This window comes from Castor canadensis, chromosome 5 (genome assembly GCF_047511655.1).
Source record: "Castor canadensis chromosome 5, mCasCan1.hap1v2, whole genome shotgun sequence".
In the NCBI taxonomy this organism is placed as follows: Eukaryota; Metazoa; Chordata; class Mammalia; order Rodentia; family Castoridae; genus Castor; species Castor canadensis.
Genome location: NC_133390.1, coordinates 177,758,806 through 177,783,899, shown reverse-complemented (window position 1 = coordinate 177,783,899; position 25,094 = coordinate 177,758,806). Strand labels below are relative to the sequence as shown.

At 42.8% G+C, this 25,094-nt stretch overlaps 1 protein-coding gene across 5 annotated transcripts; it reads right to left on the bottom strand.

Annotated features, from left to right (window-relative positions):
* On the bottom strand, positions 1–24,555 carry Stx16 (syntaxin 16). 5 transcript variants are annotated; one of them, XM_020170048.2, is made up of 9 exons: positions 23,625–24,555; positions 16,211–16,222; positions 9,501–9,608; positions 8,999–9,139; positions 7,968–8,133; positions 6,928–7,019; positions 6,340–6,483; positions 5,059–5,139; positions 1–2,931 (listed from the first exon to the last, which is right to left on the bottom strand). In XM_020170048.2, the coding sequence occupies exons 1-9, from the start codon at positions 23,754–23,756 to the stop codon at positions 2,827–2,829; spliced, it is 981 nt and encodes a 326-aa protein (XP_020025637.1). In that variant the 5' UTR covers positions 23,757–24,555; the 3' UTR covers positions 1–2,826. The 5 variants fall into 5 exon arrangements, with proteins under 5 accessions (XP_020025637.1, XP_020025639.1, XP_073931130.1 ...); XM_020170050.2 differs by having other exon boundaries at positions 23,676–24,555; XM_074075029.1 differs by having other exon boundaries at positions 16,182–16,222; positions 23,676–24,552.
* Positions 24,556–25,094: the final 539 nt, after the last annotated feature.

The following is a 25,094-nucleotide window of genomic DNA, read 5'->3' as shown; positions in this document are numbered from 1 at the left end:
TTCTGTAATTCCATGATTGTTTTATTGTACAAAAAGTTTCCAGTAACAGTAAATTAATTTAAAAAAGGGACCAAAAAAAAAAAAAAAAAACCCTCATTTTGGATAGAAGCACTTCACTAATTGCTTTATTTAAGCATACAAGAAAAGTCTTATCTGACCAATTAGGTTGAAGGGTTTTATTACCTTTAAGAAGCCATTAGCTGGGATAAAACATTGCAAGCACTTGTGTCAAAACAAATAAATAATGCTCTCTCAATTAGCAGAGAAAGCGGTACATCCGTTAAATTAGAGACACACACTGCTTCACCCGGACAGGCCCAGCCAGCGCCCCCCACCCCTCAAGACAAACACAACAATAAAAAGCAGTTTTCAGCTGCAATCTGGGGAAGAACCAGGAGCTTTGGAGGACCTGATAGTAAACACATTCCTCCTCTGGCTCCCCTTGACAAGAGCTGCCCCAGGGCAGCTAAGGAGGCAGTGCCAGGGCTGGGCCCAGGGGTGCCCACAGGGAGCCCCTGCTGCCAGCCCTCTTAGCTGAGGGCACTTCCCAGGCCATGGGAGAGACTGGCCCAGGAGACTGAAGACCAGAATGAACCTACAGACAATGGCTACCCTTCTCCTTTGGAGGGAAAGATTCATCCCCCAGGTACCAAAACAGGATTATTGATTTTCCCTCATGTCCTCTAATACTACCAATCTTTCCCAAGTATAGGCTCAACACAAAAATACAGTGGTTTGAGGACCCCTGACAAGTCAGTGCACTGGCTCTGGGCCAGCTCCAGGCTGGCCTGTCTGTTGCCACCTCAGGACACCAGTCACAGCAGCAGACAGGTGGGGTTTGGCCAGCACTGCACTGGCTTCAGACAGAAGGGAAGCTTTCCCTACCCCACAGGGGGCCCTGAAAACAATAACTAATCAGACCCACTAGGTTACCCAGATGAGTTGGGGGAAAAACCAACCCAAATTACCCTATGTGGGGAAATAAATATAAATAAATGGTAATCCTTTCTTAAAGGGTCACTTTTCTTCAAGGGTTGGTGAGACACAGCATCTAAAAAAGCTTTAACCAGAATCTAGCAGTCCCTGTGGACCATTTTTGAGGTGGGTCCCCTAATTTAACCAGGTCCACTCCAAGGAGCAGCCAGTCTAACTCTGGAGGTCTGCAGAGCTCCGTGATGGGACAGGCTCGGATGCCTAGTGTCTGCTGGGGAATGTCAGACCCACTTTTGGATCCCCACTGTTCCAGTCACAGCTGTGGTGAGAAACCTGAGGCTGCCTCCCAGAACACAATGGAGGCAGGGAAAGCAGGGCTGGGCTAGGGTGTTAAGCCCATGATCTGCCAGGTTGACTGAGTCTCTAGATTTGAGTGTAGGTTTCTGGAAACCACTTCCAAGTCAATTCTACAGAGGCATTCCCGTAACTGGCAACAGGCAGGGAGGCCATGCTCGTCACACATTTTTTATGAGAAGCAGAAACAGAGATAAAGCCATCCAAAATTATACAAAGACCACTAAAATTACAATGGTGTCAGTTAAGACATCATTTGCACATCGCTCCTGTTCCAGGAGCTTCTTCAAGCACCATAGTGAGAATGGGGAAGGGTAAAGGGTAAAATTCCACTTTGGCGATCTGATCTGGTCCATGCTCACACAAACAAGGTGTTTCCTACGGAAGATTTTCCCAATTCTCCAGAATATGCCGACTTTCTGGACATTGTTAAGTGGCAGCAGGAGAGCCAATAAATCAACTCACTGGTAGATATTTTACCTTGAAATGGAGTGATGTTTGGTTAATAATTTGAGGTCCACTAATCCTAAATGGGGTGACCCATTTAAAATGGCCTCTATGTAAGTTCACAGCTCATTAAATGGAGTCTGGTTTGAACAGATCATTATGTGGTTACTACATAAGTAATGGATTGAGTAAAGGTAGCTAGGGACAACCGGGGGACACACTGGCTGAATCTGATGACTTTAGTGTCACTGCTAAGCTTCCTTTTAATGTGAGTTTGGTTCAAATCACCAACTTTCAAATTTAGGTGGTTTTGCTTAGTAACCCTTTTGGTTTACAGTAGAAAATGCAGTGCAAAAATTTTAAATTAGGAATATTCTATTTACAATTAATTTAAACTTATGAAGCGGTTTTCACTGGCCCATCCAAACGTGTCAGTTTAACGTCAATGATGGCTTCTCACTATTTACACTTCGTTACTCTGATCAGTAACAGCAATGGAAAAGCTAAATGAAGTTAATGGGGAACGGATCACAAATTCTAAAAGGACTTCTTGGTTTGTTTTCAACCGGAAAATATAGAGAAAGATGAAGAGGCATTTTTGCCTCTACTCATAAATTTTTGGTACCAAACTTCTTAAAAACCAGATGGTTTAAAAAAAATTTTTCCAAAAATTATTTTAACATGCTGCTCAGACATGACTGCTAAAAAAATAGCATATACACATAACACTGAACAGCTTCGGCAGTGCCTGTAAACTTTCAACATGTTTTCACTTTCTTAAAAAAAAAAAAAAAAAAAAATATATATATATATATATATTATAACCGATCACAGAACCAATCAATCTCCATTCTGCAACAGCATCAAGGTCCTTATATGCCTGACGATGATGAAAAACACAGGCCCATGCCTGCACCTAAGCAGGGCAGCAAGGAGGCATCCACAGGAAGGTCCCTCTGCTGCCCAAGGCCGAGGCCTGCAGCTGCACTCTGCAGACAGCAGTGGGGGCGGCAGTGGTGGGGCAAGGGCCGAGGCTGAGCCCTCACACCGGGAATGGGAATCCACAGCAGCACGCATGAGAACCCAGCACCACTAGCGAGACTTCACACCGACGAGGACAACAATGAGGACAATGATGATGACAAATAATATTAAAATCACAAGCATCTTCCGATTCTTCTTTTGGTACTGTTCTGCCTATAGAAAGAGGAGGAAAAAGGCAGTCATTTTCCCAAGAATCCCACACCAAGGCTCCCTGTTCTCTAGCATGAGGCTTTTGGCTCTTTCTGCATGGTGAGTGATGTCTCTGCTGCAGGCCGGGCTGCGCTATTAAACCCTCCCTCAATATGAATCAATCACCATGAGCGTAGAGCTCCCGACACTGCTCATCCACCCTGGCCTCAGAACACACTTGCTTGGAATCTACTTAAGACAAGGTGTAAGAGACACGAAAGATTACAATTCTGGATGCAGGTGACCTGCTTTTCTCTACACCGAATTCTCAGGAAGAGCCCCATGTCTGGGAACAAATGTAGACTTTCTTCCCTATACAAGGAAACAGCTAGCTAATTAATGTGACCAAGAGGTGTGGAACCCAAGAGTCTTCTACCTCCCCTTAACTTGGAAATAAAACCCTCATCCTCTGAAAAACAGGCAGGCAGCATGTCCCATGGATGCTGTGTGCAGTGCCCACCAAGGCAAGTCCTCCCAGCATCAATGACAGCACAACACAGGAGCTCCCAGCTCAGCCTGGGAATGAGGCTCCACACCTCTGCCCTACACACCGCACCCTGGAAGAGCTACACATTACTCTGTGCTCATGGTGTGCCAATGCCAATGTGCTTCATGTGGCTGGTGACAGACACAGACCCTTGAGGAAGGAGAGCTGGAAGACAACTGAGCTGCAAGGGTACCTCTGTGTACAGGAGACAGCAGGTTGGGGAGACCACCGTGAGGCTCAACCACCCTCAGAAAAACTGCCTGCTGAGGGAAGACAGAGCACAACTCCCTCCTGAGTAACCCCGAGCAACAGGGAAGGCAACGTCAAGTAATAATGAGAAGCCCCTCAAAATGACTCACAAAATAGAACCCAAAGCAAATTCCTAGTTCCCAGTAGATTTGCTTGTTCCTGCAGAGAAGGTTTCTCCTTTGTCTGTGTTATAATACAAAAAATGTTCCACTAATTTTTATTTAAGAACCTTTAAAACCAATGCATAATTAAGCAGCATATTAAAACCTGGCTAACAGAGTTAGGTACACTTTTAGTAGCTAGGGCTCGGCAACCAATTTAACCAAAGTACTTAGGAAGTCTCTGCACACACAGCAAGACTTCTCTTCCCCATGCTATGCTGGGTCTCATTCCCACCACACAAGGCTACAGCACAAGGAAGACCATTAAGGATTTCTGGTCAGACCACACAAGGATGGACTCTGAACTGGATACCATTAGATGGCCACCTCTGCTATGGGACACAACCAGTTTCAGAAAAATAACAACACGCACCTTAGAGAATTGGGAAGATGCTCATAACAGGGCTAGAAATACCACTGGGTCTCAACGACACAAGGAAGTAGACAGAATTTATTTTGTCTGTGAGTATTGTTACATTCCTTTTAAGGGAAATTTGTGCCCACTTATATACGAGCACTCAGCAGCCCAAGAGTGTTTCTCCTAACTGATTACAACATTTCTAAGATGCTCTCCGTTGATTTTTTTTTTTAAAGAAATAAATTAACAAATATCATGAAAACATCCTGAAATAGGCACCTCATTAGCAAGAATGGGAGCACTGCCACTCAATTCCACCATTTCTGCACTCGAGGTGACACTGACCTGCTGTGGCAATAATGGGTGCTCTAGACTGTTTTTCTTTCCAGAGCAGCTCCCACCAACACCTCGGCAGCAGTGTGTCCCAACGCCAGGAGCCTCAGTCAGCAGCAACACAATGGCAGACCAACACACACTCAGCAAATGCCCCTTCTACTGATCCCTCCTACTACCACCACCAAACAAAAAGACTTGGAAAGGCTGGAGAAAGGAAAGAGACCCTAGGCCCTTAAGGATTTGTTGTCACCAAATGAAGTGCTCAGCCACATCTGACCTCAGGGCAATGCACACATGGACTGGCCACCAGCAGTACAATGGCAGCAAGCCGCACAGTTGGCTGTGAATGAGATGATGGTGTACATTTCTACACAACTGTACTGAGAGCCAATCAAAAACTTCAATGCTGAGGACAGGTATGACAGAAGGGAATCCTCGTAGGAATTCTTGAGATTTGGTAACAGGTCCTAAAATTCTTAACCATTGAAAGATGTCGTTACCTTGTGGAGCTGTTTCAAGCCATCTTCGGTTTTGATGCAGGACTGTTCAACGTTGTAATCAATTCTATCAAGGACCGTACCCTAAGTAATAAAGAACAGTTATGGAGAGTCAGCAATTGCAGCTGGGGAGTGTGAACTTCAAACACAACACATGCAAATCACAGGGTTAAAAAAACAGATAACCTGTGGTTATCTGTTTACCTAACCATGTGCTCAAGGTCCACACTGCTAACTCTGGAATCCACTCAAGCAATGTTAGTTACTCAGCAGCAGAGTACTGTGTTCATTGCAATAAGGTCTAACTTATGAAAAAGAAATACTGACAAACTAAAGTTTCTTTTTTGGATTAAGCCACTACAGGATACGCTGCATTCAGACTTGCTGAGGCTAAAAAAATACACAGTTCAGCGGAAATAGGTTCTGTGTGGCAAAGGGCCGGCTTCAGTGCCCACTTGCTGCTTAAACACTTGGATGAAGGCAAACGGAGAACGCCACTTAAAAGCTTGTCCAGCCGTGATCAGCCTGCAAACTATTACGTCTACAAACATGACATGGCTCTCCATGGGTCAGAGCAGAGCGCAGGAAGCTCCAGTCCACCAGCTAAAATGAAAGATCTGGCCTCAAGGAGAGCTGTTTTAATTATTTAATCGCTTGGTTCCTACAGGAAGAAGGGAACTCTGGACGGCATGGGAGGATGGGGCTCTTATCGGAAACATGCTGGATCAGGAGAGACAGCAGTTCACTGGGAAACACAGGAGTAATTAATGTAACTGGATCTTGTGCAGCCTGAACACTCCATTCTGCAGTTGGTTTCAGGGGGAGCAGGACCCAAATCCCTGCTGGCAAGATAATAAAATGCCCTAATCAGATTTTAACAGTGAACAACAATTTAACTCTACTTGAAAGCTAGTGGTTCCAATCGCCATTACACAATAACCTGCTGAAATTAGAAGGGAAATCTTATATATTGCTAGAATCAGTGCTAGGCTTGGTCAGAATCAACAAGGCCTCCAAAGCAGGGTACTCACCTGAGCACCTTTGGGCAAGGACAGAGAATATTAGAACCTCTATTCTTTTTTCTTTTTCAAATCTGAAAAAGGTTTATTAGTATTTTTATAAGGAATCTCAGTAGCCCATGTATATAATTTGTAAATACTGAAATACATATGTGTATATCTGTTCACACACCACACGCACACAAGGAACACAGGATCAAAGAGTTTTGAAGAAGGAACAGACTCCACAGCAAGAAAACACATAGGTGAGGGGGAACCTACGCACCTGCTCTACAATCATGGTTCCTAAGTCCCTGAAGATCTCGTTCAGGTCAGAAATGGACTGCACAATCTGACGGATCTCGCGTTCCCTCTCCTCCACCATCAGTGTACTCTGCTCCACCAGCGCCAACTGGTCATCCGTGAAGCCCTAGCAAAACAGCAGTGCACAGCTCGCATCAGGAAAGCTATGGTGTGCGAGCTGAGACATAATTTAGAGAAGGTAAATCCTGAAAACATCTCTGTGAAGCACACAGCAATACGTGAGCACTTATTCCTCCCCCACAGGAAAGACCCAAGCTCCCCAAAGCAGAGGCCCACAGGGCTGTGGCCAAAGCAGGGGTGCAGAGAGAGCCCGTGTCTGCAGCCATGAGAGGGCTCAGGGATGGTGTACTTCTCTGGGCTCTTCCCAAGAAAGCAGATTACAGAGAGAAACAGTATGGCTGCTCTTCTGCCCGATGCAAGGCCTACTCGTTGGCCTCACAAGTCAATAGCAGAGCTGCTCCATTTGCACTGCACAAGAGAGGTCTAGGAAGAGAGGAAAGCAGAATGGAGCGCAAATGCACTGGAGTCACTTTGCAGCCCCTTCACGTACCCGGTCGCACAGAGTATTATCGTCTCCATCATCCATTAGTGGTACTGATGTATCAAAAAAATGCTGGGCTCTTTCCTCTCGATTCTTCATGCCTATCATAGATAGGAATCCACTTTACTCAAATATGGAAACCATCGTGGCTACTGTTCCACCATTAACAGGGAGATCTAGAGTAAAGCTCCATATGGGGAGAACACCACATTCCCACATGCAGCAATGCGTGAGCTTCCGAGCTCTGCAAGACAAAGGCACACTGCGTGTGCACAGCTGAGGCAAGACAGAACTAGAACTGATGCAGCCATCTGAAAATCTCCAAGTGACACAAGCATTTATTCTGGCCACTGTTACAACGCATTCATGAAAGAGCTCAGTACTTCTCTTCAGGCACACCTCTAGTAAGAATTCCAAATGGCCCTAATCAAACTTCAGAAGTAATAAAATTAAAATACAAATAAGCCAGTTGCCAGAGGAAGGAAGACTATTTTGGGGGTGTGTGCAGGTAGGACTTATCAATTACAATGGCAATAAAGAGAAACCCCATTCACAGGGTAAGTAGGATGAGGATATAGCACTTCGGTTTCCCACTGTTTGGAGGTGTTTATGCCCTCCTCCCAGGAAGGCTTCTGGAGCAGCTGTAATGCAAATGTCACTTTAGGGGGCAACTGACTTTTACCTATTTGTGAGTAGCTCCCCCCACACTCCAACACCTAGAAAACAACAAGTTTCCCTAATGTGCTAGGTTGATTTTCAAATTCTTGGGAGCTTGACCTGGGATAAATCCATTTGCTTAGATGTGAACTATTCTGTTGCCCTTTTCCCACCCCTCTCTGCACTCTGCACTGGGAGCTATGCCTTCATTTCTCTCCAAGCTCCATGTGGGGAAGGGGATTCATTTTGTTTTAGAAGGTGTGAATGTGCTCAAAAAGTAACACTGAAAGGTACAGGGCTAAAAACAGAAACAGTAGCAAAAAAGAAGCAAAGAAACAAAAACCAGTTCTTTTCTTACTCAAAATCCCTTAAACAGGGCCAGCAGCACTCACGTTTCAAGTAGCCCGACTGTGCATGCCGGAAGCTGGTGGACAGCTCCTGCAGGGCCTGCGCTAGAGAGGCCACCACATTCCTCAGCAGTCGCTCCTCCTGCTCTGAGCAGGCCCGGTGGGCCCGACTTGGCAGGGCCTGCACAGCACGCTGGCACCTGTGGAAGAGCTGAGAGAAGAGCCTGGGCTCAGAGCAAGCCTGGTAGGGAGAGGAGAAGAGTTCCTCAGTTCCTCAGGGCTGGTGTACAGCAAGATAGTCAGGTAAAAGTGATCTGAGGCTTCATTTGTACAACAGGAAGACTTAAAACTACACTTCAGCCCCTCTGTGTGCCCACACTACACAGAAACATTCTGCTATGTTACATCTCCCGCTGTTATTGCATTTTTCTCATTTAATCCATATAAGCATGCTACAAAGCAGAAACGATTATTACTTTTATTCTCACTTTACAGGTGAGAACACTGGAGTCAGAGGGATTGCTTAAGCACCAAGCCCCTACTACACTGCTAGGAACCAGGGTTCACACACTTGGATTCAGAGAACTAGCACACAGGAGACTGAGACAAAGGAAAAATACGAACACTAAAGCTTAAACTATATTCAGCTATATCATTTAAAACTTAGTCAAGTTTAACATTTTACAAAAAAATTTTCTAGAATACTAAGTTTCTTTTTAAGAAATACATTTTAGCATAAAAACTTTAAAGTTTTTATGATGGAAGTTACACATTTTAAAATCAAATGACTGAATTATTTAGTGTTCTCAATTTAATTTTTATTTAATTAATCCTCAGTAATATCTACCAACAAATTGAAAAATAGTCCCTACACCTCCAAGAAAAACATTACACACACATGCTGAAACCTCGTGGAGGGGCTCTGGAAGTCCCTCTGAGAACTGTAGGTTAGACAAAAAAACTCCAGGAAACTGTCCGCCAGCTAGTTCAGAGTAGAGACACTTTGGGGCTTTGGAGGAAGTCATGGGAAGGCTGGGCTGGTCACCTACTTCCCTAAGGCCAACCTGTGCCCTTACCTGTGTGATCTCCTGGGTGGTTATCTCAATGGCGTGTTCCTCCTCACTGCTGTCATCCAGGGTGGGTCTGTTCAAATGCTTGTCGTGAAGGCTGGCTAATTCTTTCATCTTCTGTTTAATTCGGCCAACATCATATTGTATCTAAACAAATGAAGTCACCAGAACTCCACTCACGCCCGGCAGGTATCTGTCTGCCTCCAAGACAATTAGCTACACTCAGAATACAGAGGTGCATATCTAGTGAACCTGCTAACTCACTGACATGTAAGCAACTTTTATTTTAAATTACCAGAAACAAAATAAAACCAAGAACTATCCTTCTATGTTGTAAAGTTTTTCACTTTCTTTCTATAATTCAGGTAGTTGCTACTAATGATAAAACTAAAGGCAAAGTCATTAACACACATACACAACTTTTCCTTTGAATAAATGCAAAGCTTAGACAAACTAGTTTATATGGCAGATATTTTAAAATATGTTGTGAAACTAACATTCAACTTACTTCATCTACTCCATCCACCCATTTCGGAGGTGACCGTTTTGTCACACCAATTGCTGCTTCTGGGTCTAGGCTGATGCCTGACACCAGGGCCATTCGGTCATCAGCCAGCTACAGAAGAGAAATGGACATCAACCAATCATTTGAATTCAGTTTAGATATGGGTACTCTTGCTCCCTTTTAAATGTTGCTCCCTAAAAAGACACAGAAGTATAGGAGTAAATGCACTTGCCTGTATTATAAACTTGCTTTTGACACTGCTAGGATTTAGAATTGTTTTCCTATCTTTTCATGCACCAGTTCTTAATTTCCTTGGACATACTTGTGCACATGAATTTGACTTGATCTGGCTATAGAAATGTAATGAAAAAGTCAAAAAAGATCCTTAAAAGAAAGACCTCTTACTACTAGAACTATTGTAGAATGGCATGAGCCTGAGCAACTAACATTATCAAAAACAACTAAAAAGAAATATGAGGCTACAAAAGGAACTAATCAAAATCGTTAACAGTAGCAAGGTTTATTCACTTGTACTTAGCTTACTTTGGGAATCGTGATAATCTGGTTATCTTAAGTCACAAGACAACCAACCACAGGTTAAAATGTGTGCAAGAACTGCCTGAAAGAGTCACCAAAATTATCCACGTGGGACCAGAGCAATGCTTAAAACCTCAACATGATCTTACACTGCAGTTTCTTTCCTTCAATTAAATGTTCATTGGAAACACTTTCCCTTATTTTGAGATAATACTGATAGTTCTTACTTTTAAATGTTGTAAGATAGTTGCCTTAGCAAGCCTTAAGATGGAGGGAAATCACATGGTTTACAGGGTTTGGCATGGTTGCTATTATTATTATTATTTTGCTTGGAGGCAATGAACAGATAGATCTGAAAGACTCTTGAGGTACACTCAAGAGCTCAGAGTTTTTAAATGCCAGTTTCAAAAGATCCAATGATAATCAAATTATCATGGAAAATAGTCTTGTAAGTCCTTTATAGATAATACTTTGTAAATTTTCTAAATCACACTATAGAACTAGATGAAGAATTTGTGTTCATTTTCTTCCCCCTTCCCTGCAATTATCTAAGTTTTACTTATTTTTTTCATATATTTGGTAAATACTTATTTGCTTGCCTAATAATAAAGGAACAAGACAAAATTCAAAAACTCACAGATGAAGAGGGAAATAACATAAAAGGAACAACCTAGACCAAAAGAGCTCAAGTGACAGACTCTAGAATCCTGAACAGAAGGCTCAGAATGAAATTGCTAAAATCAGGCTGACCCCACCTGCTTGGGGTGTCCTGTGTACTTTAAGGGATCGAGGTCCTCTCAGGGACCACACTGGAGGGACCAGGTCCCAGGATTTTCCCTGAGCATCTGGGGGCAATGATTCAGTCCACCTGTGTTCAGTTCACACCACCACTGCAGGCTGGTATCATTGCCACCCTTGGACTACTGGCATGTCCTCCACACCTTGCCAGTCCCTGAAGTGATGATTCTCTACCACACACTACCACTGATTGGAACTGTGCATTCTTTTTATTATTTTAATCCTCACAAAAAACTAGGTAAGCAAGGAATTTTTCAATATATAAATACAGAAATTGAAACTGAGCAAAGTTAAGTAGCTTGCCCAAGGCCACCGAGCTACTATGTGACAAATTAAAACTTGGGTCAGCTGACTCCACAAGCTCCTTCCACCCATAAGTCACCAATCACTCTGACAGGCCCACGAAATATAACTGCAATTTGCTGAGAAAATCAATCTGGATAACTAGCCATCAGATTCAAACAACAAAGAGATCCAGGCCTTTTGATTCATTCCCACCAAGTGCACAGAGACTACAGGAAGCTCCAAATGAGCACACAGACATTGGTACACACTGGCTTCTCTTGCTGACCAGTATGGAACAGGCAAAGAGGGGGCATGCCTCAGCACCCACAGAGGTAGGGCTCCTATTCCACTGTGTTCCTGCTCCACAGCCACCAAGAGGTAGCCAACTTTGTGGTGGAGCACACACTGATTAAGGCAGAGGGACAAACCTCATGCCAGACTCCCAGCACCCTGCCAGCTACTGAGCAGCTGCTGGACACAGAGCCACTGATGCACTGGAGCAGAACCTGAACTTACAACTCGAGCTGTTTACATAAGGCAGAACCTAAGATTGCCACGGCACCTTCTGCTGAGTCTCAAGATTTCTACTATACCATCCTCTACTACTGTAACCCCACTTCAGCAGAGAGAATGATCTTATTTTGTTTCTAAGTTCATGAACAAAGTAAATTGAACTATTCTTACTGTTTACAAAGACACATTAAACTAAAAATGTATATATACCTCACTCTCTAAATTTACCTGCATTGTCACCAACATTTCAATCGACATAAATAAGAAATACTAAACCACAAACCATCAGCTGAAGAGGATGTAACTCTTTTAAGAAGCACTTTTTTTTTTTATACAAGATGTATTCTCAAAAACCTAAATAGAAATCAAAATCAGGGAGAACACACTCTTAAGGTCCCAAGGCAACCTGTGAATGAGGGGACAGCACCAACCTGGACAGCTGGCCAAGGGCTTTCCATCCATGGCTTTGTGACTGTGCCAAAGAGAAACAACAGATGACTCTTTGGGACTGCAAACTTTAAATGGCAAATTATTTGTCCCCTTTTAATAGAGTTTATAGCCACAGCTCAACATGACAGAAATGCTGCCCCATTAAGAAGAAATATGTCATCTCTGTATATCAGTACAAATGTGCAATGTGTATCACAGTGTGTACTATTAAGAAAGAAAACAGTATGTTTTGGGTTGGGAAAACAACTGAAGATCAATGTCAACTATTTGAAATGGGAACAAATATGAAGATAAAAATACCTAAGCACAAAACAGTCGCCCCCTCAAACTTCCAGAGCCTCGCTTCCCACTTACAAACATGCTCTCCTACTTGCTGAAGACCAGCCTACACCCAACTTCAACTCTGCTATTTACACAGACCTCATCTATCCCACTTCTCACTCTCTTATCTATCCTTGCCTAATTTCAACTCACCCTTCCCAAAACACGATACTGGTTATTAAAGTTCTTCTTAAATGTATTTCGAGTGAAAAGTCTTTCCATATTTTTTAAATAAGGAAAAAAATGTTATAAAAGCTGTATGTGTAACAGTTGAGAATTTAAGAACCTGTCTCCTTGATTTGCGGCTGTCCTCCCAGAACACAGGTGCATTACCTGGCCTTACCCAGAGGCATGCTCCTGTGGGAGAAGCAGAAACTTCCAACAACGCTCACAGCAGCAGCTCATAGCTTTTGTGCTGGCTATCTTTTGCCCTTGATCCACTTCAGATGTAGACATCTGTCCTTTTAAAGAGTACTAGACAGTATAGACAAAGTATCCATCTCTCCCTCTTATAAATCTTGCTGTTCCAAACACAGAGCTTCCCTATTTTTATAAAATCCTACCTTCTCATGAAGGCTGATTTGGCATACTGTAAGATTAAGGAACAGTAGCACCTTGGTAGAGACGGGAAGAGTGAGACACACTTCCTGGCCATCTAAAAACAAAACCAAGTTCAACCACAATGCACTGGAATGAGAACGGCACTGACAAGTCTAAACTATGATATGAACACCTAAAAAAAGTCCACAAAAAACTTGGGAATTTATGGCCTGGAGCTGCTCTTCCACATGGGAGTCAGTGGTGAAGTCCGGCACAGCCCAGCCCAGAAGGCTCCCTCGCTTAACTAACAGAGAGCTGGGCTTGGGAAATCAGGGCTGTGGAGGAGTGAATGAGCAGGGGGTGAGGAGCAGGGGATGTCGGCACTGCGTTTTTCACCTGTGATAATTAAAGCATCTGTCTTCTGGTTGTGAAATTAGCTAGAATACTTTCTAAAGTACACCAAACATAAAGTATTAAAACCCAAGACCTACACCACCCTCATACCCAACTTTGCCAGTTTCACTGACACTTTCTTCTCCTAACTACTATATGTGCCTTTTAAAAAATAAAAAGGGCTGGAGCTATGGCTCAAGCCTAGAGTTCAAACCCCAGTCCTATAAAAACCAAAAAAAGGAAAAAAAGGCAAAAAAAAAAAAAAAAAAAAAAAGAGCAACAATTACCTGTCCCTGTTGGTAGTCTGTTAAACACTTCTATAGATTGATCTTTGTTGGTCCCAGGGACAATCCTTCAGCAGGGGTTGCTACCTCTTTTTTCTGGGCTAGCCTTGGCCTCCTGTGTAGCTGGGATTACAGGAATGTACTACCATGCCTGGCTTGTTTGTAGAGATAGGCAGGACCTCAATAATTTCTGCTGAGGCTGCCCTTAAACTGTAATTCTCCCAATATTCACCTCTTGAGTAGCTGGGATTACAAGGGTGAGCCTTTCGTGCCCAAATGATGCCTTGACATTTTAAAAATAGTTCCTATCTTGAAATTATAAAAACAACTTGGGATGTTACTTATCCCAGATAGATAAGGAGATTAGAGACAGAGGACAAAGGCACATCCCCAGAGGTCATCTTACTGCACATTTTCTGAGCAGAATGATGGTCATGTCTCCAGGATCCTCAGTTTGAGTAGGAGAGTGACTGACTTACTGGGTGCCTGCAGGAATCTTCAATGAGCAGAAGCCAGCAGACAGATGACTTCACACTGGGAGGCCCACATGACAGCTGTTTATTACTCCCAGAAGACACCGTGGCGAAGCCCTACCTCAACCAGCAGGGAAGCAAGCCTTTGGACACCATTCCCAACAACACCCCGCTCCCCCAGCTCCTGATTCAACACCTGGCACTTCACAGTAAGGAACACACAATCATAACTAGCTGAGTCCATCAACAGTAAATGGCTGGAATGAACGAATGCAGTAAATAAAATACGACATGTATAATTCTGGAAACTACACTCCAAGAGCAAAGGCTGCTGAAGAAAGAGGAAAGAGGGCAAGTGAGAGCACAGGGGATGAGGTGGCTATGAGTACTCATGTAAAAAGAGCACGAGGATGCCCACCAGCATGTGTGCTCTATGCACAGTCCTGGTCACAGAACAGAAGATCAGCTTTTACACCCACAGAAACTAAGCATAAGAAAAGCCAAAGGAAGCTAGACATGGTGACGCACACCTGTAAGCCCCGAAGCTGGTACATAATCCCAATACTCGGGCAGGCTAAGGCAGGAGAATCACACATTTCAAGCAAACATGAGCTACATCACTAGACCCCATCTCAAAAAACACTGCTCAGTGTGCAGTGGCGTCTACTCTATGCTTACATCCATTTTCACTGTCTCCTGAGCCTTAACATTTCTAGAGTTGATCAGCAAATCCATCCACCTCCACTGCACCCAGAGATCCTTCACTTCACAGTGTGTGAGCCACAGTGACCTCTCATCTCTCCAGGCCCAGTGCCCAGGCTGGGTGCTGGCAGTGAGGTTCCTGAATAGAGGCAGGAAACTCCCATGCAGGCCTGGCCTTGGCACCTGCTCAATAAGCTTCAGGCTGAGGGTGTGTTTTTTTTAGTACTGTTTCTAGTGACAGAAGTAATACACGTGGTTAAAAATGTATGATCACCCAAGAAAAGAGTCTGCAATAGAAAGGAAGTTTCCTTCCTCTCCCATTCTGCCCGTCTTCCTCCCATACCTGGGAGGTATCTACTGTGAATGGATTCTCATGCATCTTTCCTAAGCACACGCAAACAGAAATGTCAGATTTCTTTTCTTCCTTTTTTTTTTTTAAAGGAGCAGAAATCACATTTTGGATCTAGCTTCCTTCCTACTTAGCCATGTGTCTGGGAGCACATTCTACGTACCCCTCATAGACTAGCTTCACTCTGTTGTTTATTTAACTGGGTCCCAATGAAAGATATTCATTGTGTGCAGTCTGTGGGTGTTAGCAACTAGTTAAGGTTTTTCAGACTTATAGATACATCTTTACCTACCAGTTAGGACTCCTCTGGTTTTGAAGGCAGTGAGTGATCCTAATCCCATTCACTGTACTAACCTATAAATTAAAACACATCAACTCTTCCCTTCAGTTGCTCTTTAGAAGGTCAACCCTCAGGAAAAAATATGGTTAACCCTTCACTGCTGATAGACCACAGACCCACAAGCACAAACAGCAGTTTACTCTCACTTTCAGCCCTTTTAGTAGAGGCACTAAAGTGCAGTGCGACTGCACACTGGCCGGTCTTCTGGGTGAACTCTGGTAAGAAGTGTGCTGCTAGGAAGGGGCAGCCACGGGCACTGCAAGAGGGAGTTCCAGAAACACAAAACACCCCTGGCTTCGTCCTAGGCAGGAACAGCTAGGAAGGCGTCAGCAGCACCAGTGTCTCCAGTCCTACCTGCTTGGGGCTTTTGTCAGTCAGCCTGTCCTCCTAGGCTCTAACCACCCTTCACTGGAAAATCAGGAAGCCACAGACAGAATCCCATAGGCGGTAGCTGACTTCACATTCAGGGAATGCTCACCCTTGACTGATTCCAAAGTGGAGAACTTTCCCGAAGCAGTAAATAATGCTCCTAAACCTCTTTCTAAATCATCAAATCATATGGCGTGAAAATACAATAAACATTCTAAGAACTAAACACATAAGAAATCAAAACAAATGCTAAGCATGCATAAGCTCTGCTACATTTTATGTGTGATCAAAGACATCAAGAGAAACAGGTATTTTATAAACTAAAATTACCTAACAGAAAAATATCCAAAACACAGTACCTCATCCAGCTCCTGCAGATGTGTTGTTGCCATCGGGCCCATCCAGGTAGGGTGAGCAGGAAGAAAAGCATGGGGCAGACAGATAAAGCACCGTCAGGTGAGAAGACAGTTGTTAAATAACTCTAAGTAGACAATAAAACAAAGATCTACTAGCCAAAGCATTGAAAAATCTCCTTTTGATCTTCCTTTCTTAAAAAAAAAAACAAACAAACTACATGAATATATGTTTTTATTTTTATTGACTGTAATTGTTGTTTTGGAACTCAACTAGGAAACAAGTTGCAGTAAGTAGTTGTAAAAATTAAAACACTCTTGCTTTGGCTTCACTAAATATACTGTTAAACTCTTTTCTAAGTATCAAATATCACATTTCCTTAGAAGACTAAAATAAGAGAAAAGCTAAAATACCACATTCTAAATTACCTTAGGAAGATAAAAGCTAAAATGTATTATTATTGTGTCAAATCAATGCATATTTTAACACTTAAATCAGTCCTGAGAATGCAACAAAATTAGAAAATGCACAACTCATAAAATTGTCTATGGCTATATTCAGGTAACACTAGCGTGATCACACATACAAAGGCTCCAAATTAGACCCCAAAGACACAGCTTTATCCACGTGATTGACCGATCTGGGAAGCTACTCTTTCCCGGAGACATAGGTGGGAAAATAAGAGAAAACTTGCATTTGCTTGGCAATGTACTACTATTAGTCTAGAAAGCATACTGTTATTTATAAAGCAATTATTAAAGCAAGCAAACAAGACAAAAACAAAAGGTAAGGAGAGACATCTTTGAGGAATGGGGAGGGCAGAATGGGTACCAGAAGGTTAAGTCTCAATTTAAAACTAAAGATTCTTTCTTAGATCAACGTGGAACTCTATCTTCTGAAGAGACAATTACTAATGACAGATAATCTAAAAAACAAGGTCTTTTTTTCAAACAATATTGATCACGGAAATAATTAGTGGTGAATTTCAATAATCAACTGTGTTGATTTTTTTATGTCTACTAGTAAATTTAGAAAATTAAAAAAACCATAACTTTCTTATTCAAAAATTAACACTGCAAATGAAGCTGATCAGGACCAAAATATTATTACACGATGATAGCAATAAAATGTAATCAAACACTCCTCCACGTAAAACTTCCCAGAGATGACATTCTAGAAAGATACAAATCCTCCCCACTCCTACAATTGCTGAGAGCACAGGAGAAACAGGTTTCTATGTGAATGCCGCCGTAACAGAATTGCTAGGGGATACTGACAGAGAAGACAGAACCAACGGACATCTGACTGCATTTCCTTTTACTTTAAAAAGGAAAATTGTAATTTTTAAAAGCTTAACATTTCCAGAAAGAGAGCATAGGACATCTTTTATCAATAAAGCCAGATGTGAAGCAAAACCCCTAACAGAGCCAAGCCTCTTCCCCTTCTACACCGGCCCCTTGGCATCTAATCTCGGACAAGTTATCACTGTAAACCGCTGTCAAAACCTCTGCTAAGCAGAAGCCTGTGCTGCTGGATTATTAACGGAGCACACAACCTTTTGATTTCTACAGTTACTAGATGGAAAGAGCAACTATCTTCTTACAAATAAGAACTTGAGATTCAAAATGCATCCACACAGTGCCGGAAGTCACAAAGCTTTTGACCAGGCCTTCCTCCATCCCCATCCTCTAGCCTCTTTAGTTTTATTAACAATTCAGGGAATTAAATGTGATAGATAGCTACTTATAACGCCACATTAGGAATTCAACTCAGAATGCCATCTTTTCAAAGACCCTCCTCCCCATTTTGCTACTTAAAAACAGAAAGCTTTCAAAACTCCCTCTGCCACGAAATTACCAGGAAATTTAGTCAAGACCTGAATTAAAACATTAAAACCCACTGCTACACATCATCACCTTCTAAATCTTTAAAATGTCTAAATCTAGGATTTGACCTGCCGATGGCCTGTGGTCAAGCAAATACTGAAAACTCCAAGTAGCATGTGGAATTTATAGTCTAAAGAACTTTCTACATAAAACTGAAAAATAAGTGGAAACCCATCTGTGTTTACTCAGGAAGTCTGGAGAAGTCGAGTAAAATGAGTTGAAAATACAGGTCTATGCTATCTTGATATTTACTTTATTTCCGTTACTGCCAAAATAAAAGTTTGCTTCACTTTTATCCAACAAAGTACCCTTATTCTCAAGTAAGCCTCCCTGCTCAAATGGAATCTTTAAAAGCAGAAAAGCAAATAGATCTAAAGGGAAATACACAATGATTTCATACTTGGATTCTAAAGACAGAGAACTGATTTTCCAACAGACACAGCCTGGACTAGAATGGAGGACCTTCAAGTTAAAATCAACCATGAAAGATTGTAAAGAGAGCCAGCCTATTGCAAGACGGTGTCTTTAAGCAATAAGTCCTTTCATTTTGCAGCATCTGCAGCCCAAGCCTTGGAAAACAGCCAATACCAGAGTGGCTCAGGAGGTGACCACCTGGGCAAGCGCTCCATCCACAGCCCCTACTTACAAGGCGTGTGACTGTGCCAGCTCCCGGTCCTCCACCCTCACTTTCCTTACCTGTATCTCAAGCATCTACTTTATGGGGCACTGTTGAGGACAGCACGAAGTTACACATGGAAAGGGCTCAGCCTGGTGCCAGGCACATGTAAGCGCTCAATAAATCTTAGCTAATATTGTAGTCAAGACTGAATAAGGACCTCAGGTTTCTTATAACTACAATTAATCCTTAATTTTTCTTTTTTTTCCCAAAAGCACACTTTTTATTAAAAATAATGTTCTAGTTTCAAACTAATCTAAAACCAATTAACTCTAGCTTCCATTTACAGACTGTGCATTATTTTACAGCAGAGTATAGATTAGCAGTGAACACTAACAAAGTAGCTCCAGCCCTGTGTCAGATTCCATCTAGGTCAAAGAAAACAAATCCACGCAGCATCTCAGCAGCTCACACAGCAACTCAACGTTGTCCACTTTTCACTCATTCTTTTAAGACTTTACACTTTCTAATTGATTATTTAACTTCATAAACCCATTTCAGTTTCCTGAAGCCAAACTGCCTGTAACTGGTTGAATGAGGCACTGCTCTAAAGCTTACACCTGGCCAATGATGGCAGAGACCTTTGCCCAGAACTGGGGCTACTTCTAAGTATCTTTGCCAGTAACACCAGGCTGAAAGCCACAAACCGTTGTGGACTACAGACTTTTCAAATGAAAGTTAAGGCTGTGTGCTTTAGTCAGGAGAAACAAGGCATTAAAACAGAACTTGAGAAAACACTAGAAATTACCTAACTCAAAACCCTCAGTTTACAAATGAGAAAAAAAAGATATCCAAAAAGATTAATTAATTCCCCAGCAGAGTAGAATTTGCCCCAAATTCCAGCACCCACAGACCAACGCTCGCTCTCCCTTTATTTCTTGTTGCCCTGAGGCATAAAGGTGATGGTACTAATACCAGAGAGCAAACACAAAGCTCAAGAATTACCAACAAATGCATTTTGCTCAGACACTAAAATCAAACCCCAGTCTATTTTTAACAATTAATTTTATTAATATTAATAAAATTAAAAAGTAAGTAGAATTTTGTTCAGTTCTGGGTGATGTAGTTTTAAAAGGACCCAGAAAAATTAGACATCATTCCGAGGAAAGAAACTTAACCATGCGTCTGAGCCGGGGCCGCTGAGCCTAGAAAAAACTCCCGGGAACAAGAGGCTGCAGGGTCGTCATGCAGGAAGACAGAACTAGCACCAGGAACACGGGATAGAAGACACAGACACCATTGGGATCGATACAGGAAAAGACATTTAGTAGGAAAAGGTGTGGAGTGGTGCCGGAATTTTCTGTTCTCATCACACAGTGTTAAGCAAGGAAGGCCCCAGGAGTTTTCAGAGATGTTGGGTCAAATGATCTTTAGATCCCGTCTGCCCCTTGGGGCTTTTTATTTGTTTGTTTTGCCTCTGCATATCCTCCTTAAATTCCCGATTTTTCTGTGACTATTTACCCTTCCCGCTTACTTGGGACTGTTTCCCTAGTGCTGCCATAAAGCTACATGCATTCCGCATAGGTACCTACAATAACTCCCCCTACCAATGAACTTCTATTTTCTTCTTCAAATTAGTATTCAAAAAATATGGGCTTAAATTTTTTTCGTGCTATAAGGCTTCAGGTGTGAAGCCTTTTGCTTTGAGGTGTGAGAAATACACACCCACAGGCTGCTTCAGGATCACTTTCTGCAGCTTTTCCCCACATAAGGATGTGAACATTCATTACATTTAAAAAAAAAAATCTATTATTTTAGGTATTTATTTTTAATTATGTATGAGATAACAAATAAACCAAAATCAACTTGTATGCTTTTTTCTTCTAATTAGGAACTTAAAATTTCAGGTTATGTTTTTTTTTTAATTTTAAGAGAAACTCTCAGGTTTGGTTACTTCTTTCTTAAATACTTAAACTTAAATATACAGTTATAAGTTGTTCCTTTTGTTTTACTTTTCAAGGACAAATATACTACTTTTTTAAGTTTTTATTTATAATTTTTCAAACATATAGCAGAGTATGTAAAATGGCACAATGTCCCATCATCCATATTTATCAGCTAGACTTAAAAATGATAATATTATGCCTCATTTGTTTCCTATGTTTTTTGAGGGGAATTAAGTACTTAAAAGTAACAGTGTGGTGACATTTCACTAAATAATTCAGCAGACATCTCTGCTAAACAAATTTAATTAATCATAATTAGTTTGATAATTTCTTGATATCCCCTAATGCCTAGCCCCTATCAGAGCTGGCAGGGTTTTGAGCTGCTACATGGCTTTAAAATCTACAAGTCAGAAATGAGCTTTTCACATTTTTCTAAGCTAGGTAAGCAGTAAGAAACTGTATGACTTCTTCAATACTGTTTTTTAAAACTGTGTTGGGCATGTCTTTTTCTCCAAAATGTTTATAATGCTTTTCTAACTTCCAGAAAAGCTGAAAAAAATTGCAACCTCTACTTATTGAACATCTTGCCATATTCGGTTGTGTGTGCAGAAATTCTTTCTGTGAAATTACTACAGGCAAACTGAAGATGTAACGCTTGGCCTCTAAATACCTCAGGAATTTATGCCGTGCAATGTGGTTTTAATGCACACAATTAAAATACATAAATGTGCGTTTTCTTTTTAAATTCTAACTTAGGCACACTATTTTTGCTAGTATTACAGAATCTACTTCTGAACTGACTATACCAATATAAAAAATGATCTGAATGCTTTTAATGATCTACGAGTTCAAATGCTCAGACTAATATTAGTATGCAATATTTTCAACACGACACAAGATTTTTTTAATGTTCTGTCTTAGACATGTATTTCAGTTGAATTTAGAAATCTGTTTTCAAGAAATTGTGTAAATCAGCTAAATCTACCTGTGCATTTCCAAACTGTATACTTTAGCGATTCATTTGTAATTATTTTTCTTAGCTTATGTAGTTATAAAAATTGTCTAACTTAGAAAACCATTTTAAAAAGCAGTTTGACTCAGAGGTGCACTTTTAAAAAGATGCCCCTCTCAGCCAGCAAGTTTTTAAACGGTCTGAATTAATGGTTTAAAAAAAAAAATTGTCTCATGTTACCCAAAGGTTCAGAAGACACTGAATCTTATACAATTTAAAATTTTTAAACAAACCATATCTTTTTCAATCAATTAAAACTGAGACTGTAGAAGCATTAGCACGGGTTTCAGTTCCATTTTTCCCCCCATGAGGTAACAAAAAATCAAATAATTTAAGGAATATGCAGTTATTCTTATTTAACATAACCAAAGATCACTGATGTTTTAATCATTCAGTTTCTACTCTCTATCTTGGCTTATTTCAGGACACACTTTTCAAAATTAGCGCTAAAATTAGTCCCAATCCATGCTAACAGACATCTTTACACTTATTTCTATATGATACCACTTCTTTCCGTCTATAAATGTAAAAATTCCTCAAATTCTTATGTAAATAAAAAATGAAACACGCTGTCCTCGCCTTCTACAATTTCTGAACAGCTCACACTCTTTTATTCCTGTATCGATTCACACGACTTAAAATCGCTTTTTTGTAATACGGCCAAAAAGATTTCCACCATGACTTACAAAAAGGAAAACAATGTCTTGATAGACATGTCAATAATCAGGACACATGGCAAAATTTTTCATTCGCATTTCAATAAATAAAAAAATTAAAGGGCAGTATAGCCCCTAAGGGGTGAAATAATTGTGGGATTTCAAAAAGTGTATGCAACATAATCCCTACAATCAACTTTTGGGATTTATTTATTCCCTCGTGCTCCAATGCGGCTTCCATTCAAAGCCAGCCTGTCTATAGCAGTATCCTACAGCAGCTCCTTTCACAACTTCACTTTTCAATTAAAGACATTACAGAGCTCTACTAGTCCTTTTTGGGTCATGCAGACCTGCCCCCTTATCTAACAAGAGTAGTAAGCTGAGCTCAGAAAGGGAAAGTCAGCCCCTCCTCGAAAACAAACTAAGCCCAGTCATCTTTCCAGGACCTTGCTAAGAAAGAAAAAAAGACGAAAAGAAAAAAGAAAAGACGAAAAGAAAAACAACTCTACTGCTAGGCTAAGTGACGTTTCTGGTCAATAAAATGAAGAAAAACATGTGCTATTTCAGGGGGTTAATTTTCACATACACATCATGTTTTTTTAAAAAACTTCGAATGGAGGGAAAAGCTTAATTTCCTGTCTGGGAAATGGAAAACGAAGAGCCTAGCACCTTCTAGTCTCACAAACATGAGCCCCCAGGAAAAACAGTGAAGCAATTATTCTTAGGGAACACGGGCACACAGGGCTGAGACCATTAAAAGAAAACGAGTGGGGGGGGGGGGCGGGGGGAAGGCACACACACACCACAACTGCTTCCTCTGGGGGTAGGGAGTCGTTCACTTGCAAGGGTTTGGGTCTGGGATCCTGCAACCTGGCCATCAGCGCCAAAGTGAGGCCCACTATGACGGGGGAGGGAGGAGGAGGGAGGAGAGCTTCAACAAAACCAAACAAAAAAAGAAAGCTTCCAGAAAGGTCCAAGGCTTCCAAATCCCAGTGTTAAAACATATGTAAATTGCAGCGGCCGTCGTGCAGTGACGCCGCGGGAGGGGGAGGACTGGGAGGGCCGCGGAAGTGAGCGGAGTGGGCCAGGCAGAGGTGGGGCAGGGGCCTGGTGCTGGTTTCCCATCCAGGGCTGTAGGTGCCCCCTGACCCTAGCCAAGAGCTCGCATTGCCGTATAACTCTTAGTCTTATGACTCTTCTTCTTCTTCTTTTTTTTTAAACAGAGAGACAGACACAGACAGACAGACAGGCAGAGCCGCAGTGCACACGGTGCGTGTGTCGGCGAGGCCGCCAGGAGACTCACCGCAGCAATGCTACGTGAATGCAGAGGACTGGAGGTGGTGTGACTACTCACTTGCTCGGCTAACAGCTGCCGGTTTTGGATGGAATTATTCCGCAACAACAAGAAAGCGTCGGTTAAACGCCTGGTGGCCATGTCTCACCCTTTGTGGCCCCCCTTTCAGGGTCCCCTCCCCCCCTATAGCCCTGATTTATTCACTTTCTTTCTCTTGGTCTGGCCTAGCCGGCCCACCCTTTCACAGAAGCCTCTCTTGACAAGGCCCTAGGCCTCAAGCCAAAAAGGCGCAGCTTTGCGCTCCGCCAAGGCGCAAAGACCCCTCCCCAAATAACCACCTAGATTTTCCAATTGTCTGACTCCCCCTACCCAGGACCTGGCTTCGATCTCTAAGCACCTGAATCCCCCCAATCCTTGCCTAGCGAGCCAACGTCCCAGAGACCCCACCCCAATCCAACTTTGGATCTACAAGCGTTTAACTCGCCAATCCGGCTTGGGAATGGGAGAACCTGAAGCCCCCTGCCCCCTCAGTTTCTCAGACACCCAAAAGATCCGTACGCCCTTCTCCTAACTTGGCTTTGGAGCGTCTAGGTCGCGCCCTGACACCGGGTTCTAACTCACTTTTCTAACCAGAGGGCTTCAACCTAGCTCTTAACTTTGGACAACCACAAGCAGGCCGAGCCCTGAACTACAGAGCGCCTGCAGCTCCCTCCCTCAACCGAATCTGAGCTTGCTAAGACTCGGCTCGACCTCCTGACCCCTTCCTTTCCTGGGTGGCCTGGTCCTCTACAGCCAGCAGATTGCCAGCCTCCAGGAGGTCAGCAGGGCCTCCTCCCCAGCCTTCTCACTCCTCTTCTCCGGCTCCCTCCATCCCCGGATCTGACTGCAAGCCCAGCCCCAGGCAGTTTCCGTGCTGTGGTCCCGGGTTCTGGCGTCCCCCTTGGCCCTCTTCCTGTCCGTCTCTCGCGAGTGCCCCCCTGCGACGCTCACAAGGCTTGCTCGTAACGTTCCGGGAGCGGGAGCTCCCTGCCCCTTTGCCCCCGGGGCGGGAGTGCCCCGCCTTCTCCCGGAATGTTGCTGGAGTACCCATTTTTTTCCCTTTGCCAAAGTAATTTCGGGCACTGGACTAGACGGGCGGGTAGATGCGAGCTTTAACAGTGTGGCCCCTACGCTGGAAATCGTTTCCAGGGGCCTTGGCGTGCGCTTTAGACTGTAAGTGGCTCCGAAGGCAAACTTAGGCTCCAGCAGAGCCGAGCCATGTTACGGGGCGGGCGGGGCTGGAGGAGAAGGGGGCGGCGACTGCCTCTGCAGGCCGAGCACGCGCCACTGCAGGCAGCGGCTCGCGCCTTTTTATTTTTTTTAACTCTGGGAAAAAAAAAAAAAACAATGTGTCTGAGAAACAACTAGAAGGAAAAAATGAAGCCAGCGCGCTTTCCGGGCCTCCAGGCCGCCTGGGCAGCGCTGGGGGCCCTCGGGGGT